Source organism: Denticeps clupeoides, chromosome 7, assembly GCF_900700375.1.
Source record: "Denticeps clupeoides chromosome 7, fDenClu1.1, whole genome shotgun sequence".
Taxonomy (NCBI): domain Eukaryota; kingdom Metazoa; phylum Chordata; class Actinopteri; order Clupeiformes; family Denticipitidae; genus Denticeps; species Denticeps clupeoides.
Window position 1 is genome coordinate 608,934 of NC_041713.1, and position 18,152 is coordinate 627,085.

Genomic DNA, 18,152 nt, shown 5'->3' on the forward strand with positions numbered 1-18,152 from the left:
TTTTGTATAGCAAGAGGTGTTCTATTGTCCCGGAAATTTACCATGTGGGCAAATAAACTGTCTTTAACAAGGAAAAGGCCTCCAGCGTCCTTTCATTCCGGTGCAGCGTTTATCATGAAACGGTCTGTTCTGCTCAGTTCAAACGGAGAACTGCATGGAGGAACAAAGCGAGAGAGAGAGAAGGTGAGGAGGTGATTCCTGGAGGGATGGGTGGATGGTAGTGGTCAACTCAGGAGTATTCGTATTCATAATTAGTTCAATTGAAGCAGAGTTGCTTTAACCCCAAATTAAACGTGAACCAGGATACATAAAGCCCTGAGTGGAGGAGCACCGATTACGTGAGTCACCATGGAGACGATGGGAAAGAAGGTGCGGTTTGCACAAATATATACCTGAAAATCAATGCATGAGTGTCAATTTAACTTGTTAATAAAAATAGTATACGTGTGTGATATGGATGTGGAATTACACTTTGATGAAACTATGACCTCGGAACACCATAATAAGTACAGTACATCCATTTGCAACAAAACAACATGTCCGTGATGTCACAGGAGCAACATAAGAGCTGAGGTTGTTATTCAAATCAATTATAGATTGTCTAGGTAAACAGTAGCATTCAAACAGCAAATAATCAGGAAATGATAAAGTGTTCAAACAAGACCAGGCGGCGCTCTGCTTGGTTAGTAGTGGTCGGTTTGAACGCCAGGTGGCGCTCTGCTTGGTTAGTAGTGGTCGGTTTGAACGCCAGGTGGCGCTCTGCTTGGTTAGTAGTGGTCGGTTTGAACGCCAGGTGGCGCTCTGCTTGGTTAGTAGTGGTCGGTTTGAACGCCAGGTGGCGCTCTGCTTGGTTAGTAGTGGTCGGTTTTGAACGCCAGGTGGCGCTCTGCTTGGTTAGTAGTGGTCGGTTTGAACGCCAGGTGGCGCTCTGCTTGGTTAGTAGTGGGCGGTTTGAACGCCAGGTGGCGCTCTGCTTGGTTAGTAGTGGTCGGTTTGAACGCCAGGGGGCGCTCTGCTTGGTTAGTAGTGGTCGGTTTGAACGCCAGGGGGCGCTCTGCTTGGTTAGTAGTGGTCGGTTTGAACGCCAGGTGGCGCTCTGCTTGGTTAGTAGTGGTCGGTTTGAACGCCAGGTGGCGCTCTGCTTGGTTAGTAGTGGTCGGTTTGAACGCCAGTGGCGCTCTGCTTGGTTAGTAGTGGTCGGTTGAACGCCAGGTGGCGCTCTGCTTGGTTAGTAGTGGTCGGTTTGAACGCCAGGTGGCGCTCTGCTTGGTTAGTAGTGGTCCGGTTTGAACGCCAGGTGGCGCTCTGCTTGGTTAGTTGTGGTCGGTTTTGAACGCCAGGTGGCGCTCTGCTTGGTTAGTAGTGGCTCGGGTTTGAACGCAATGGTGGCGCTCTGCCTTGGTTAGTAGTGGTCGGTTTGAACGCCAGGTTGGCGCTCTGCTTGGTTAGTAGTGGTCGGTTGAACGCCAGGTGGCGCTCTGCTTGGTTAGTAGTGGTCGGTTTGAACGCCAGGTGGCGCTCTGCTTGGTTAGTAGTGGTCGGGTTTGAACGCAGGTGGCGCTCTGCTTGGTTTGTAGTGGTCGGTTTGAACGCCAGGTGGCGCTCTGCTTGGTTAGTAGTGGTCGGTTTGAACGCCAGGTGGCGCTCTGCTTGGTTAGTAGTGGTCGGTTTGAACGCCAGGTGGCGCTCTGCTTGGTTAGTAGTGGTCGGTTTGAAACGCCAGGTGGCGCTCTGCTTGGTTAGTAGTGGTCGGTTTGAACGCCAGGTGGCGCTCTGCTTGGTTTGTAGTGGTCGGTTTGAACGCCACGGTGGCGCTCTGCTTGGTTAGTAGTGGTCGGTTTTGAACGCCAGGTGGCGCTTGCTTGGTTAGTAGTGGTCGGTTGTTTGAACGCCATGGTGGCGCTCTGCTTGGTTAGTAGTGGTCGGTTTGAACGCCAGGTGGCGCTCTGCTTGGTTAGTAGTGGTCGGTTTTGAACGCCAGGTGGCGCTCTGCTTGGTTAGTAGTGGTCGGTTTTGAACGCAGGTGGCGCTCTGCTTGGTTGTAGTGGTCGGTTTGAACGCCAGGTGGCGCTCTGCTTGGTTAGTAGTGTCGGTTTGAACGCCAGGTGGCGCTCTGCTTGGTTAGTAGTGGTCGGTTTGAAACGCCAGGTGGCGCTCTGCTTGGTTAGTAGTGGTCGGTTTGAACGCCAGGTGGCGCTCTGCTTGGTTAGTAGTGGTCGGTTTGAACGCCAGGTGGCGCTCTGCTGGTTAGTAGTGGTCGGTTTGAACGCCAGGTGGCGCTCTGCTTGGTTAGTAGTGGTCGGTTTGAACGCCAGGTGGCGCTCTGCTTGGTTAGTAGTGGTCGGTTTGAACGCCAGGTGGCGCTCTGCTTGGTTAGTAGTGGTCGGTTTGAACGCCAGGGGGGCGCTCTGCTGGTTAGTAGTGGTCGGTTTGAACGCCAGGTGGCGCTCTGCTTGGTTAGTAGTGGTCGGTTTGAACGCCAGGTGGCGCTCTGCTTGGTTAGTAGTGGTCGGTTTGAACGCCAGGTGGCGCTCTGCTTGGTTAGTAGTGGTCGGTTTGAACGCCAGGTGGCGCTCTGCTTGGTTTGTAGTGGTCGGTTTGAACGCCAGGTGGCGCTCTGCTTGGTTAGTAGTGGTCGGTTTGAACGCCAGGTGGCGCTCTGCTTGGTTAGTAGTGGTCGGTTTGAACGCCAGGGTGGCGCTCTGCTTGGTTAGTAGTGGGTCGGTTTGAACGCCAGGTGGCGCTCTGCTTGGTTTGTAGTGGTCGGTTTGAACGCCAGGTGGCGCTCTGCTTGGTTAGTGGTGGTCGGTTTGAACGCCAGGTGGCGCTCTGCTTGGTTAGTAGTGGTCGGTTTGAACGCCAGGTGGCGCTCTGCTTGGTTAGTAGTGGTCGGTTTGAACGCCAGGTGGCGCTCTGCTTGGGTTAGTAGTGGTCGGTTTGAACGCCAGGTGGCGCTCTGCTTGGTTAGTAGTGGTCGGTTTGAACGCCAGGTGGCGCTCTGCTTGGTTTGTAGTGGGCGGTTTGAACGCCAGGTGGTGCTCTGCTTGGTTAGTAGTGGTCGGTTTGAACGCCAGGTGGCGCTCTGCTTGGTTAGTAGTGGTCGGTTTGAACGCCAGGTGGTGCTCTGCTTGGTTAGTAGTGGTCGGTTTGAACGCCAGGTGGTGCTCTGCTTGGTTAGTAGTGGTCGGTTTGAACGCCAGGTGGCGCTCTGCTTGGTTTGTAGTGGTCGGTTTGAACGCCAGGTGGTGCTCTGCTTGGTTAGTAGTGGTCGGTTTGAACGCCAGGTGGCGCTCTGCTTGGTTAGTAGTGGTCGGTTTGAACGCCAGGGGGCGCTCTGCTTGGTTAGTAGTGGTCGGTTTGAACGCCAGGGGGCGCTCTGCTTGGTTAGTAGTGGTCGGTTTGAACGCCAGGTGGCGCTCTGCTTGGTTAGTAGTGGTCGGTTTGAACGCCAGGTGGCGCTCTGCTTGGTTAGTAGTGGTCGGTTTGAACGCCAGGTGGCGCTCTGCTTGGTTAGTAGTGGTCGGTTTGAACGCCAGGTGGTGCTCTGCTTGGTTAGTAGTGGTCGGTTTGAACGCCAGGGGGCGCTCTGCTTGGTTAGTAGTGGTCGGTAGGAACGCCAGGCGGCGCTCTGCTTGGTTAGTAGTGGTCGGTTTGAACGCCAGGTGGCGCTCTGCTTGGTTAGTAGTGGTCGGTTTGAACGCCAGGTGGTGCTCTGCTTGGTTAGTAGTGGTCGGTTTGAACGCCAGGGGGCGCTCTGCTTGGTTAGTAGTGGTCGGTAGGAACGCCAGGCGGCGCTCTGCTTGGTTTGTAGTGGTTGGTTTGAACGCCAGGTGGCGCTCCTGCCTCGTGAAGGCGCTTTCGACCGGTTTCCGCAGCTCTTGTCAACAAGCGTCATTTTAATGAGTTTCGTGTCGTGTTTCGGAGGTAGACCCCTGCACCTTTTTTAAACTGTGATGACGGTGAATTATTGTCTACATGGAGCTCGAACGCAGGACGGAGGGACGGACGCGGCGCGCGTGGGGGATCAATAGAAGACGAACTGTCACAAAGTATCCGCCGTCGTTCCCCGTGACGTCATCGCGCCGCCGCTAGCGGGCTAGCCGGGTTAGCACCGCGCTGTCAGCGCGTCCTGGGCGCGTTTCTGATGGCTTCCTCTCAGCTGAAGATGCGACGCTGATCGTCTCTCGTCGTACGTCCCCCTGTTTTTTACTCTCGTCTCTCCTCTTCACGTCCTGTCCCCCGGTCCCCCGGCCGTGCAGACGCGACGTCGGCTCCGCTGCGCAGCTTTTCAGATGAAAATGGAGGGCATGTCTCTGTCGGGCCTGGACAGCACCAAGCTGGAGGTGTGTGGATGTGGATGTGAATGTGAATTTGTAGGGGGGCTTCCTGACGCCATGTCTACGTTTCAGACTCTAGCTCAGGACATCTACTCGGACCTGGTGGAGGACGCCTGCCTGGGCCTGTGTTTCGAGGTGCACAGGGCGGTGAAACAAGGTTATTTCTTCCTGGACGAGACGGACCAGGAGAGCATGAAGGATTTTGGTGGGCGTGGTGGGCGTGGCGAGTGGGCGGGGTGTACAATTTGGTGCAGTGCTGATATCCTGTCCTATTTCCCACCAGAAATTGTGGACCAGCCGGGAGTAGATATATTTGGGCAGGTGTTCAACCAGTGGAAGAACAAGGAGTGCGTGTGTCCGAACTGCAGCCGGAGCATCGCGGCCTCGCGCTTCGCGCCACATCTGGAGAAGTGCCTGGGCATGGGCAGGAACAGCAGCCGCATCGCCAACCGCCGGTGAGGTCATCTCGAACGCCCCACGTTCCGCCTGGAGTTATACTCGGAACATTTAACCCCGTCTACCCCACCAGGATAGCCAGCAGTAACAACATGAACAAGTCGGAAAGTGACCAGGAGGACAACGATGACCTCAATGACAACGACTGGTCCTACGGGTCGGAAAAGAAAGGTGGGCTTTGTGGGGTTTTCCCTTCTTCCACTGCAGTCCTACATGATGCCATCACCTCCTCTGTCTGTCTCCCTCACAGCTAAGAAGAGGAAGTCGGAGAAGGTATCCTGCTGGGTTCATGGGCTTCGTTATTTCCATTTTATCAGGTTTATTAATTATCACTTCCACTGTAGAATCCTAATTCACCCCGGAGGTCCAAGTCATTAAAACATAAAAACGGTGAGATGTGACCTTATACATGAGACCCAGTTAAGAGCCCGTGTGTGTGGAGAACGTTCATGAGAAGTGTTTACCGTTTGCAGGGGAACTCGGTACTGGCATGAACCCCGACCTCTACAAGGTGCGCCACTTCCTCCTCTTCCCCACTGCATTTCATTACTTATTCTGAAGGTCCATCTTCTCGAAACACGGAGATTTCTGCTTTAATGATTAATGTGTGTGTGTTTCCCGCTGCAGTATAACTACAGCACAGGCATCAACTACGAAACTCTCGGCCCGGAGGAGCTGAGGTCTTTACTGACCACGGTGAGTCCCCCCGACATCCAGAGCTCCTGTCCAGCTCAGTCAATTTCTTCTGATTAGTTAAGCGGAATTCTCCAATTTTCTCCTAAATGTGTGTGTGTGTGTGTGTGTGTGTGTGTGCGTGTGTGTGTGTGGTCTCCTTTTCCCTCAGCAATGCGGGGTTGTGTCAGAACACACAAAGAAGATGTGCACCAGGTAAGAAGAATATTTTGGAGTTACGGCTCCTTTAGATCTTCTGGCCTCAGACCAGAGGACGCCAGACGCCGCTGCGGTGTGAGCGTGAGAGACGCATGGTTTACCGTCGGTTGTAGGGCTGATCGGGGCTCTCTGTTCCGCGGGGTTCTTGTTAGTAGCGGATGCGAGGTGAAAGGTCACGGTGAGAGGGGTTGGTCGGAGATGTCAGCACGGCGTTTGTCTGGCAGGTCGACGTTGCCGGATCCAGACTCGGTGGTGGAGAGTGACGGTTACGACGCTGCTGACGGACAGGTGCTCATGAGTCGCTTTGTGTGGGACGGTTCATCAGATATCTCCCCTTCTGACTCCGCCTCCTCGAAAGCCAGTAAGCCGCATCCTACACGCAATGTTCCAATAACCGGGTTTCTATGGTTTCTATGCTTTTTGTAAATATATTTTACTCCTGCTTATAACTTTTGCATCAATTGCACCAACCACACGTGTTTCTTAATAAACGTTTATTGTTCTCCATAAGGCACGAATAACTCTGACTCCAAGAGACCAAAGAAGAAGAAGAAGCCTGGCTCTGTGTCCGTGGGCGGCGCGGTGGCAGAGCGGGGACCGGAGAGGGGGAGCGGCGCGGTGAACGCCGGGGTGGGGAGCAGCAGCAGCAGCAGCAGCAGCTCCAGCTCCTCCCAGGCGGCCCTCACCATCCCCAACCGGAAGAAAAAGCCCAAGTTCTCAGCACCTTCGGCCCTCAGCAGCTACGACGAGCTGAACTGAAGACGTTTCGCAGGGTCTCACCGTGTAAATACGTTGATGTTGGGGACAGTGGGGTGCCATCTCTACATGCTTTTGCCTCATGTTGCACACGTGTGTGTGTGAGGGAGCTACACTCGGACGTGTGGATCGTGCCGTTTGTGCGGCACGTATAAGTGTGTGTGGACGTTATGTGATGTGCGTGCGTGCGTGCGTGAGAACATTCCATCGTGGATCCTGTCTCTCTCCTGTCCTTATTGGATGCCTCCCCAGTGTCTCGCTGCATCTGCCCGTCACCACCAGTGTGGTTTCCTGTATGCCGGTATTCTGGTATGTTGTCATTGAGCCTCAACTGGTTTGATTTCATGTTTTATGGTTTTATGTAATGCTTATCGTAATATTCATAATAATGCAAGTACTTGAAATGGCTGAAGTCCATGTTTGGTTAACTCAGACTTAACTAAAAAAAACGTCTGATCATTTTAAAGAATGCTTATTTCTCTAAATAATATATTGTAATATTGCAGGCATGTTTAAAATGCCTGGTGTGTTATGTGATGTGTGAGAAAAAGGAATCAGGAGAAGATGCTACAAGCCTTTTTTCATACGCATTTGTGTGTTTGGGTCTGTGTATCAGGGTTGGTTGGTTTATTAATGTTCATAACATATGGCCCACTGAAACAGACAATTTTGTATTTAATATTATCTGCAAAGTTTTAAATGTAAAAGTCAGCCTTGATAAATATTTGGACTTAAAATCTCTGTGTATCTCACGTCACTGAGAAATATTCCGGTTATGGCCCATAAGGAGCAGGAAATGTTTGAAAACTGGGGTCTCCGAAGCCAGCCTGAGCCTGCAGCCCCTTGATCTCCTGCAGAAGCTCCTGGTTGTGTAAGTTGAGCTGCGATGGTGGGAGAAGATCTCGGGTTAGATTCGGGAGACGCTGTTGCTCGTGATGAAGCGGCATCACTGTACCTTGACCGTGTATTTATAGCACTGCTCCGCCTCCAGCTTCCTCCCCGTCTGGAAAATACAAGCGTGTAATGATCTGCCTGGACGGGTCAGTATAAGGACACCCTGTCGTACCCACCCGCAGGCAGACTAGTGCCAGGTACGCCCACACCAGCGGGTGGTTGTTGTTGAGAAGGTTGGCCTCGGTGAGGGCATCTTCAGCCTCTGCCAGGTCCCCCATCTGACACTCACACACATGATTCCTGTGTTATTATAATAAATGGCGGCCTGCACCACCTGAGCGAGCGATGGGGCGTGGTCTTTACCCGGTAACAGGCCACGCCCAGGCCCAGCCAGGTGAGGCAGGATGGCGACGCCCTGCAGGCCCGCAGGTACGTCAGCCTGGCCTTCTGAAACTGCAGAGAGGATGAAGGAACAGGTCAGAGGTCGCCCCCCCCCCCCCCCTCCACGCCTCGTACCTCCGCTCCCTGCAGGTAGATGGTGCCCAGGCGCAGGTAGACCAGGTGCGTGTCACACGCCCGCCTCGCCAGCAGCAGCGTCCTCTCGTAGCACTTCTGCGCCTCCCTGGCTGCACCAGTCAGGTAGTGCAGGTGACCGTGCGTGGCCCAAACATCTGGGTCCTACGCGGCACAGGAGGAGGAGGAGGAGGAGCTTAGTCTTGCTCTATATATGAAGCTTTTATTGTATGTATTTGTGAGTGTTTCCTCTGACCTTTCACACAGTTACACGGTAAAAAAGGTGCTGTAGCCCATCAGGGCCTAGAAAGACTGGTATTTGGGGGTAAAAGGATGGAAAGGCGTTCAAGGTAACCCACACCTAATTAAAAAGGAATGATCAGCTCAAGATCATTTATGAGTTTTCATAACCAGAGAACAGTTTATGATGAGGGCTTTAAGAGTATTGGTGTGCAACCCAATGAGGGATGGAGTATTGGGTAATGCCCTCGTAGGACGTACCTATGCTGATTAATATTGTATTCGAGGGCCAAGTTTGGTCGGTGAGCTGAATTCCGCATTAAAGGAGCGGTCTTTATAGAGTTCCTTAAGTCAATCGACGAAAAGCAATGGAGGAAGCACTACCAGGAAATGAGAGGAGGGGGAAGTGAAAGGGAAGTGATTTTCATGGTGATCCACTGCAGCACAGCACACGGTGACACAGTGAAATGTGTCCTCTGTATTTAACCGTCACCCTTGGTGAGCAGTGGGCACCATGACAGGCACCCGGGGAGCAGCGTGTGGGGACGGGACCTCTGTGGCACCTCGGTGGGTTGGGATTCGAACCCACAACCTTCTGATTACGGGGCCACTTCCTTACCCGCCAGGCCCCCACTGGAACGAGTGCGTGTTTGATGGCGGAGCCGCACCTCGACAGTCTTCCTCAGCGCCTCCTGCAGGCCGGACTCGGCGTCGGCGTACTCTCCTCTGAGCATGTGCAGGCGGGCCAGGGCCAGGTGGTAGGAGGCGCTCAGCCCCCCCTGGGGACACAGCAGCTCCTGGGACAAGGCCCTCTGGGCCATCTGAGAAAGCAGCGTGTGGAGAAGCGTCTACACCCGGCGCTGTGAAAGTGGACCTTGCGTGTGGATGTGGGCTTGGTGCTGACCTGCAGCGCATGATGCTCCAGCAGGAACTCTGCAGCCGCCATGTATATAGTGGTGGACGGGGGGGTCTCGGCCCTCTCATCAGGGCCTCCACTGCCTCGGTTGTCCCCCTTCCGTGCCTCTTGCAGAATCTCTGTCTGTAGTTCTGGGGTTTTTTTCTGAGGACCTCCAGCGTGCAGCTTGCTAGCTTCCAGAAACGCCATCTCAGCCTGAACGCTGTTGCCCTGGCCCTGATGGAACAGTCCTGTGAAGCAGCGGTGAAAATGGTGATGAGTGTTGTCTTAGATAAGATCTTTAATTCATCATTTTATTATTGCAACGTTGGTCAGCAGAAACAGTGGTGAATATTCCAACACAGCTTTCAGTGGGAGAAGCAAGATGTTCCTCACCAAATAAAGTCCAGGACAGCCCACTGCTGGGCTCCACACAAGTTGCTCCTTCCAAAAAGGCTTCTGCTTCCTCGGTGTGGCCGTTCATCTCTGCCAGGATGCCGCACATCAGCAGACTGTAAACCGAAAGTGAGATGAAACGGAGAAATACTTTTTACCGGACGAGCATCACGTGGACTCACCTCGGCAGGTGGGTCTGCTGAACGGACACGGCCTGGCGAAAACACTCGTCTGCCTTCTGGAGGTCAGAGGTCAACATGCAGAATGAGCCAAAGTCAAACCAATGGGCCGCGTTGCTGCGGTCCTGAGCCAGCTGCTGCAGAAACACACACAAACACACATTGTGAGACACTGCGGCACAGCACACGGTGACACAGGGAAACATGTCCTCTGTATTTAACCATCACCCATGGTGACAGGTGCTCAGGGAGCAGCAGTGGGGTGGTAGTGGCATAGTGGGTAATGCACTCGCCTATGAACCAGAAGACCCAGGTTCAAATCCCGCTTACTACCATCGTGTCCCTGACCAAGACACTTAACCCTGAGTGTCCCCAGGGGGGGACTGTCCCTGTCACTACTAACTGTAAGTCGCTCTGCAAAAGTGCGTCTGATAAATGCTGTAAATGTAAATACTACACAATAGATTTAGTACAGTACAGTGTGTGGGGACGGTACCTTCATCAAGGGGACCTTGGCGGTTGGGGATTCGGACCCACAACCTTTCGATTACGGGTCCACTTCCTTACCTGCTAGGCCGCCACTGCCCACCACACCTACTTTGCAGCTCAGTTCAGTGTGTGAGTGTGTGTGTGAGTGTGTGTGTGTGTATATACCTCTAAGTAGTAGTGTTTGGCGAGGGCATAATCCTGGTTCATCTCAGCTTCTCGGGCAAACTGTCGGATCTGAACACAGCTGAGTTGTGGTGGGGGGTGTTGCAGCACCTCAGCATCCACAGACAGAGGCTGGACATGGTGGGGACAGCCACTGACATTTAACATCCTGGCTTTAATATACTTAGCAGTGTACGCACGGTTTCTATACGTTACGTATGAAATGCCCACCTTGTTGAGGGCTACGTGCATCTCGTCCACCAGGAAGATGTAAAGCTGACTGAGGAAGGCGCGAAGCTGCTCTGGTTCCCTGAAGGCTTCACTTCTCAGCATCTTTTCCCGCACCACACGCACCACCGAGTACTGTTCCACACAGTCACATGGGACGGGGACAGAACTCACCATCGTCAGAGACCCCACCGTTCTCCCCAACACTACTCACCTTCAGTTGCTCTTTAAAGGAAAAGTATTTGCCCGAGTAGTTGAGCTCTCCCAGAAGCTGAGCTCTGCGCTGCTCCTGAGAGCTGATATCCAGGGCTGGGGCGGGGCCGGGGGGCGGGGCCCCGAACTGCTGTTGGTACTGCTGCAGAACATGCTCTGCAATGCTGGATATCTGAGAGTGGAAGTCCTGCACAGCCTGGAGAGAAACGCGCCTATAAGAACTGTGTGAGTGTGAGGAGCGTCATGCTACAGCATGTCCACCGGGGGCAGTAGAGAGTAGAATGTCGATTGAAGCAGGTTCGAAAGTGGAGGGTGAGGTTGCTGTGTGTGTGATGATTTACTCTCTCTGCTCCACACAGTCTGGGAGGTAGGGCTGGTCTTGGATGAATCAGCTCTGCCACTCTGAAACCATAAATGAGAAAAACTGTTCTCCAGATATGGGGCCATCCTGCTCACTGTGGTACTATGAAAAAGATTTTATTGTGTGTGTGTGTGTGTGTGCAGCACTTCACCTTTTATTCACTTCCTCTGGGGCTTTCTTCGGGACCAGTGGTTTCTCCAGTGCAATTTCAAGTACAATGTAGGTTCTAGAATCTGCAAACATCTAGAGAAGAAGGTCTGAGTAGAATCATGCACACACACACACACACACACACACACACGCAACTGACCTGGCCTTCTTCATTGACCACCAGTGCCTCCTCAGTCAAGCTGTCAGCAGGTTTACTCTGTGAACACCAACACTCGCCAGGTTATAATATTCATATTCCACGTTTTGACGGATGTTCACACCTCCCCTCATATCAGACGCTCACACTGGACTGGAGCTGGTATGTTGGTCAATATTTGTGTGTTTTACATCCAGCGAGTTTACGTACAGTGTTAGTGGGTAAGGAAGCGGACCTGAGGTCCCCTTGATGAAGGTTCCGTCCCCACACACTGCTCCCCGGGCGCCTGTCACCAAGGGTGACGGTTAAATACAGAGGACACGTTTCACCGTGTCACTGTGTGCTGTGATTCAGTGTTTCACCATCACTTCACTTTCACTTGGTATCATCACAAATTCTCCACACAGCCACCGAAGTAGCGCTGGATCTTGAGGTTTTTATCCTACCTGTTTAGAAGGTTCCTTGGTCTCCTTGACAGCTTTGGACAAAGGAGCTTTGAAGGACCCAATGGAAGATGAGGTGCGAGGTCCTTTGAACTGCGTGGCCGGTGCCTGAAAAGCTTCATGCAAAATGCTGTGGTTCCGGTTGGTCTTAACAACAGGAGGAACAGGAGTGTTACAGATGGTCCCACGTCAACATCTGAGGTTTCTGAAGTTCTGGACTCACCTTCAGCTGGAGGTCTGATTCATAGAAAGGGTGGAGCCTGTAGGCGCCATGGATGCGTGTGGCACCTGGGTACAGCAAGGGGGTGAGGTCAACGTATGCCACACCATGGAAGGAAATCTGAGGCTCTTCATCTCCCTGTAAATTACATACACACACACACCCAACACGTATTCAGCACCAAATCCAAGAATTGTGGGCATGCCATTGTTCTCCTCCCACCTTCTCTTTCCTGCCCTTCCCTCCTTTAGGAAGGTCGCTCTGCAGTGACCTCATCACCTCCACTGGCCACAGGCGGCTCTTTAAGATCCTGCGCTTCAGACTGAGGAAACACCAGCAGTCATTCCCTCAAACACACACACACACACACACACACACACAGAATGATATCTCACCAGGATACACCTCCAGCATCCAGGAGGCAGCGCCGTTCCGTATCCCAGCTCACCCTCTTCTTGTTGGTTTCTACATCGAGACGGAACTCCTTATCCTGTGACCCAGATGGAGACCATGAGTGGAACAGAACACCAGGGAACCCCTGAGAGAACGTAGCTCCTCCCATCACCTCACCTCCTGGGTGCTCAGATCTCCGTCCTCTTCATCCACGGCCTCCTCCTGGATCCATGACTCTGGGATGTTCTGAGCCGAACTCAGGCAGAACTCAGGACCTGCAGGCCATTTTTTGGGTCGAGGAAGAGGTTCCCTCTGACCCCCCATTCTGAGCGTTCCATCAGAGAACATCAGGATCTGCTCCCGCTGGGGTGCCACCAACACTCAGATTAAAACCAGCACATATATTCAACACCGTAGCTCCATCCCGCCTCCATACCTCCGCGGTGACGGGGACCTGCAGCGCCGCCACGTAGCTGCAGGGGATTCCTGAGGCCGCCACCCACACGTCTGGGACCGAATACGCCGTCTCCAACGTGACCTTCAGCAGGTTGGACTGAGACACCTGGTCATCTGGGAGCAGCGGTTCCGGTACAGACACGGAGACATCAAGCATGGTCTACACACACACACACACACACACACACAGCTCTTAATCGTCCCCACACGCTGGTCCCTGGGTGCCTGTCATGGTGCCCACTGTCACCAAGGGTGATGGTTAAATACAGAGGACACATTTCACCGCGTCACCGTGTGCTGCGCTGCAGTGTTTCGCAATGACAATCACTTCACTGAGCTCTGGTTGTGAAATGTACCCGGCATCAGATAGAAGTGATGCGGTGAGGACGTGGTGGGTTACCGTGTCCTCGTTGGTGGGCAGCGCCGGTGTCGGGAACAGCGGCACAGAGACGGAGAAACTGCACCGACCTGCGGCCGGCAACACAGGGAAACGGTCACGCCTGTCACCGAGACACTCGTGGCGGCAAAAACCCTCTGGTGCTGCTCTCACCGCGCAGAAGGGGCAGCAGGTCCACCGCGGCTTGCCCCAGGACGAGGGTCTTCTCCTCCTTTTTCTTCTCCTTGGCCAGGACCTCGAGGACGCTCACTGAAAACAGAAGTTACGAGTCGTGGGACGTTCGGAAGCCCGGTGTTGCCGGCGGGGACGTGTGCTGTAGGCAGCAGGTTCTCACAGATGACGGGTTTGTGCGCCACGTCGTCCAGGGTGTTGAGCAGGTCGGAGCACTCGAAGCTGCAGGCCAGGTTGAAGTCCACAGCTCCATCTGCAGCCACCTGGAGCTTCTGGGAGTCTCCCAGCACGGCGTGGTTGAACTCGGCCCGCACGAGGCTGAGGAAAGACCCGGCCTTGCAGCCTCTCTGCTGACACAAACAACACCACTTTTATTCCTAAAACTGGAGCCACGCAAGTTTTAAAACTGAGTCTGAACATCACGTTGCTGCGATCTCCAGATCCTGCAGGTTCACTCTCTACAACATTTGCAAGATTCGGCCTTTTCTTTCACAACAGGCTACGCAGTTCCTCGTCCAGGCAACGGTCATCTCTAAACTGGACTATTGTAACTCCCTCCTGGCTGGAGCCTCTCCAGTCACCATAAAACCCCTCCAGATGGTCCAAAATATGGCAGCTCGCCTCATCTTCAACCAGCCGAAACACCCCCACGTCCCGCCTCTTCTCACCTCTCTCCACCGGCTCCCGGTAGCTGCTCGCATCGAGTTTAAATCCTTGATGCTGCCTACAGGGCGGTAAATGGAAGTTCTCCCTCTTACACCAACACACTACTAGCCAGATACACTCCTGCACGCCCTCTCAGATCTGCACACAAAACCAGACTGAAAATCCCCTCTTCACGGACGTTCGGAAGCCCAGTGACAAGTTCGGCCTTCTCAGGGCTCTTAGTTTTTAACTCAAAATCAACCGAAGGGAAATTGCTGGTTCCTCTTGTAAGTCGCTTTGGATAAAAGCGTCTGCCATGTAAAGTAAAGTAAAGTAAAGTAAAAAGTAAAAAGGTGTGAAATGTGGAATAAAGCGAAACGTTCTCACCAAATTGCGGCCCCGCAGGACCATTATTTGTACAGGAAGCGACATTTTTATGAATTTACTTCGCCAGCGGCCCCTCGGCTGCGTCGGTCCGTTGCCGCGGCAACCAGCTCCCCGTTCTCGCGAGATTTGGCAGCGCGTCCCAACATGGCGCCCGGCGCGGCCGTGGACGCGGTGCTGGAGCTGCGGGGCCGGTGCGGGGAGGACGAGGCCCGGATCGCCGCCAGCGTCCGGCGCTGCAGGCAGCTGCTGCGCGGCAGGTGAGCGGCTCCCGGTCCCGCAGGTTCCCGCCCGGACCTTCCAGCTCACGCTGGGCTCTTTTTTCCAGGGAGACGCGCCTGGTGGAAGCAGCGAGCGCCTCGGAGGAACCGGGCCCGGCGGAGGGTAAGTGGCTTCTTTGTTTCAGTGTGTTTTGTGAGTATTTGTTAAATGTTCAGGTCCAGATCTTCCTCCTGAGGAGCTCCAAGATCTCCATCTGCTGGACCGACTGCTGGAGAAGGCCATGCGGGTTCGCAGCGGTGTCACCAGGCTGGGCGTGGCCGGTCCTCCATCCAGGGAGCGGACCCGGGCGGCGACCCTGCAGCCACCTGCAGCTCCGTGTCCTCCATCCAGCCTCATCGGTGGACCTTCATCAGTGGTCAGGAAGTCGTCGTCTTCAGCTGGAGCTGCCACCAGGCCGGGCGTGGCCGGTCCTACATCCAGGGAGCGGGTGGCGAAGATGAACCGAACCCGGGCGATGACCCTGCAGCCACCTGCAGCTCTGTGTCCTCCATCCAGCCTCAGCAGTGGACCTTCATCAGTGAGGAAGTCATCGTCTTCAGCTGGAGCTGCCACCAGGCCGGGCGTGGCCGGTCCTACATCCAGGGAGCGGGTGGCGAAGATGAACCGAACCCGGGCGATGACCCTGCAGCCACCTGCAGCTCTGTGTCCTCCATCCAGCCTCAGCAGTGGACCTTCATCAGTGAGGAAGTCATCGTCTTCAGCTGGAGCTGCCACCAGGCCGGGCGTGGCCAGTCCTCCATCCAGGGAGCGGGTGGCGAAGACGAGCCAGAGCCAGGCGACGACATTGCAGCCGCCTGCAGCTCCGTCTCGTCCATTCAGCCTCAGCGATGGGCCTTCATCAGTGAGGAGGACATCGTCGTCTTCAGTTCCTCTCTGCAGTGCTCCGCCTTCGCCAGCCTGGGCCGCACCGATCGCCCGCCAGGACAGGCCAGTACCCGGCGCGGCGGTGACGCCCCTGATGCTCCCGTGACCGCGTTATTAATGTCTTGTGAATATTTTGTAGGTTGTGGGACGAGGTCGTGTCCCGGCAGCACCAGTCGGTTCCAGAGCGGAGACGCTTCGTTAAGAAGCTGCAGGCGTGTGGACCTTTAATTACCACCATATTGTGATATATCTCCCGTTATTAACATTTCTCCTCCTCGACCCCGCAGGTCCTGCTTCCAGCTCCTCCCCTGGTCCCCGCGGACGCCCGGTGCGAGGCGGTCCGGCTGGCCCGGCTGGGCGGAGCTCTGAGGCGCTGCTACCACGCGGAGCTGAGCATGATGGGAGTGCGGCCGGGTTTGTGGTTTTAGTCCCTGAAGTCCCTGGTGTTGGGAACCTGCGTCCAGCTGCTGATTGTGTGTTTCAGGCGAATCGGACGCGATGCTGGAGCGGCTGGAGAAGATGATGGTGGACGTTTGTGCAGAAGCGGCGCAGCTCAGAACCGGTACGTCTGTTAGTCACGTTTCCAGCAGACGTCCTTAATAAAAGTGTGTGCCGTATCGGAAGAAATCCTCCATCTCTGGTGGAGGTTAAAGGTCGGCAGGTTGATGGATTTGCAGGATGAAATTACGGCTTGTTCCACCCACACGCCACTCCTCCACCAGCAGGCTCCGCCCATCACACGCCAGGCGCTCGTTTATACACTGATAACAACAACATTTACATTTATTTCTTATATAGCGCAAAATCACATACAGTACTGATGTCCACACAAACCTGTCGGTCAGTCTGTGTGTTGTTGTGTGTGTCTGTGTGTGACGTGTCTGTGTTTTGTGTGCGTGTGACGCGTCTGTGTGTGTTGTTGTTGTGTGACGTGTGTTGTGTGCGTGCTTCACACAGAGCTGAACGCCGTGGACGAGTCTGTGTCTAGAGGGATGTGTCCCGTCAGGAGGGCGGGCTGGGGCGGTCAGGTGAAGCCCCGCCTCCTTCCTGCTTTGATCTACCGCAGCCAATCGGAGCTCCAGGAGGTGGAGCTGCTGCGCATGAGGGTGGAGCTCCTGGAGCAGGAGCTGCACCTGCAGCAGGTGAGACTAAAGCAGGAAGTATTTTCTACATTTACTCGCCGGAACTGCTGCATCAATGTATGATGGGTGTGTTCCCTCAGGTCCTCTCTGAAGCCCTAAGCCCCGCCCAGTCGCCTCCGTCCTCTCTGAGCGCCGCCCGTCTGCGGGGCCTTTACTCCCTGCTTGCTGAAGGCGGGTCCCGCTTTCCTTCTCTGGTGCTGGACTCCAGGCCGCATATCCCATAATCCCCGGCGTCATGTGATCCACCGCATCGCTGTGCTGAATAAAGGATTAAACGACTGCTTGTGTTTTGTGGCGTCAGAGCTGCCTTGTGCAGTGCGTCTCGGTGCATTGTGGGTGTTTGGCAGCGTGCCGGGGTGGGCGGATGTGGACCTTTTCACCTTCAGGTGCGAGTCGCTGAGTAAGAGCCTGAGGAGGCGGATCCTGTGATAACGGCCGCGAGGGGAGGCGGAGCTATCTTCGCGCCGGAGGGCCGTGCCCACACAGCCAGTGAGTCACGCTGCTCTGTGTGGAGGAGTGTGTGAACTCGGCGCCACCTGTTGGACAGTCTGGACCCACCCACACACACCGGTTCTCCTGTCAGGGTGCAGAACGGAGAGGCCTGAACTGCTGTATTTAGACCCTGAAAATGGTTCTAGATGTTGCCATGGAGCTTCCAACCAGAAAAAAACATTCATCATGATATTCTCAAATCCATGTGTAAACTGGAACTCTCGTTTCGGTTATACGCCAGTGACCTTTAACCCCCCCGAAATCGAATCAGATCCCTTGAGGCGTTCCTGACCGTGACCTTAACCACAAAAGGTCCGTTACGATTAGGAAGAACAATGGTCATGAACGGGTTTTATGGATCCACAGAGGAACAATATTTTCTGGGAGAATGAAGGTGCCACACGTGCTTATCTGTCACTAATCTTCAGTCAGGGATGAGTCACACGTCCCCTCCACCCTGTCCCCGTCCTGCAGCTCGGGGGCGGGGCTCCTGCTCCACCGCGCTACTCCCACGCAGCTAAACGCCTTTTATACGGCATCACAGGCGGCAGAATTATGAATATAAATGTATTTTCTGATGCGTGCGCGCACAGGGTAACCTTCGACCTTTTTAGTGACTGCAGAGTAAGAATAATAAAAAGAACCAACAGAAGCTGAAACCCTGTAAAGACCGTGGCGCACCGTCCCTTTGTTGTTTAACGGGAGACTGTGTGTGTGTGTGTGCGTGAGTGGGCGGGTAGTGGCGTGTAATCCGATGCGTTTGTGTGTGTGTGTGTGTGTGGTTGCGCATGCTCGGCTCTGATAAGTAGCATCTCATTGTTCTGTCTCCGTGTGTGTGTGTGTGTGTGTGTGTGATAGATCCCCCATTAAAACCTCCTCCGCCCCACTGTGAGCCATGGTCCCACCCCCAGGACACTCACCCAATCGCAGGATGAAGACGGCCCTT

General features: G+C 54.3%; 3 protein-coding genes across 5 annotated transcripts; 2 read left to right on the forward strand and 1 right to left on the reverse strand.

Moving 5' to 3' along the window:
- Positions 1–3,821: 3,821 nt before the first annotated feature.
- On the forward strand, positions 3,822–7,177 carry LOC114793679 (ataxin-7-like protein 3). The gene is made up of 11 exons (XM_028985776.1): positions 3,822–4,343; positions 4,410–4,542; positions 4,621–4,792; positions 4,867–4,964; positions 5,044–5,066; positions 5,138–5,183; positions 5,267–5,304; positions 5,421–5,489; positions 5,638–5,681; positions 5,909–6,045; positions 6,196–7,177. The coding sequence occupies exons 1-11, from the start codon at positions 4,293–4,295 to the stop codon at positions 6,441–6,443; spliced, it is 1,059 nt and encodes a 352-aa protein (XP_028841609.1). The 5' UTR covers positions 3,822–4,292; the 3' UTR covers positions 6,444–7,177.
- On the reverse strand, positions 6,195–18,145 carry LOC114793653 (cilia- and flagella-associated protein 70-like). Of its 3 annotated transcripts, XM_028985748.1 has the most exons (26): positions 18,127–18,145; positions 14,430–16,333; positions 13,561–13,744; positions 13,380–13,475; positions 13,230–13,297; positions 12,810–12,989; positions 12,551–12,736; positions 12,376–12,470; positions 12,203–12,302; positions 11,984–12,118; positions 11,764–11,907; positions 11,321–11,377; positions 11,162–11,253; positions 10,991–11,051; positions 10,651–10,845; positions 10,440–10,571; positions 10,212–10,340; positions 9,561–9,694; positions 9,379–9,494; positions 8,992–9,233; positions 8,756–8,908; positions 7,851–8,012; positions 7,698–7,787; positions 7,511–7,612; positions 7,396–7,443; positions 6,195–7,321 (listed from the first exon to the last, which is right to left on the reverse strand). In XM_028985748.1, exons 2-26 carry the CDS (start codon positions 14,472–14,474, stop codon positions 7,214–7,216), a joined length of 3,054 nt encoding a protein of 1,017 aa, XP_028841581.1. In that variant the 5' UTR covers positions 14,475–16,333; positions 18,127–18,145; the 3' UTR covers positions 6,195–7,213. The 3 variants fall into 3 exon arrangements, with proteins under 3 accessions (XP_028841581.1, XP_028841580.1, XP_028841582.1); XM_028985747.1 differs by lacking the exon at positions 18,127–18,145 and having other exon boundaries at positions 14,430–16,733; XM_028985749.1 differs by lacking the exons at positions 13,230–13,297; positions 13,561–13,744; positions 14,430–16,333; positions 18,127–18,145 and having other exon boundaries at positions 13,380–13,448.
- Positions 14,555–16,993, forward strand: LOC114793670 (translation initiation factor IF-2-like). Its single transcript, XM_028985766.1, has 8 exons — positions 14,555–14,686; positions 14,755–14,810; positions 14,870–15,635; positions 15,712–15,784; positions 15,860–15,986; positions 16,057–16,134; positions 16,530–16,714; positions 16,795–16,993. Exons 1-8 carry the CDS (start codon positions 14,574–14,576, stop codon positions 16,936–16,938), a joined length of 1,542 nt encoding a protein of 513 aa, XP_028841599.1. The 5' UTR covers positions 14,555–14,573; the 3' UTR covers positions 16,939–16,993.
- Positions 18,146–18,152: the final 7 nt, after the last annotated feature.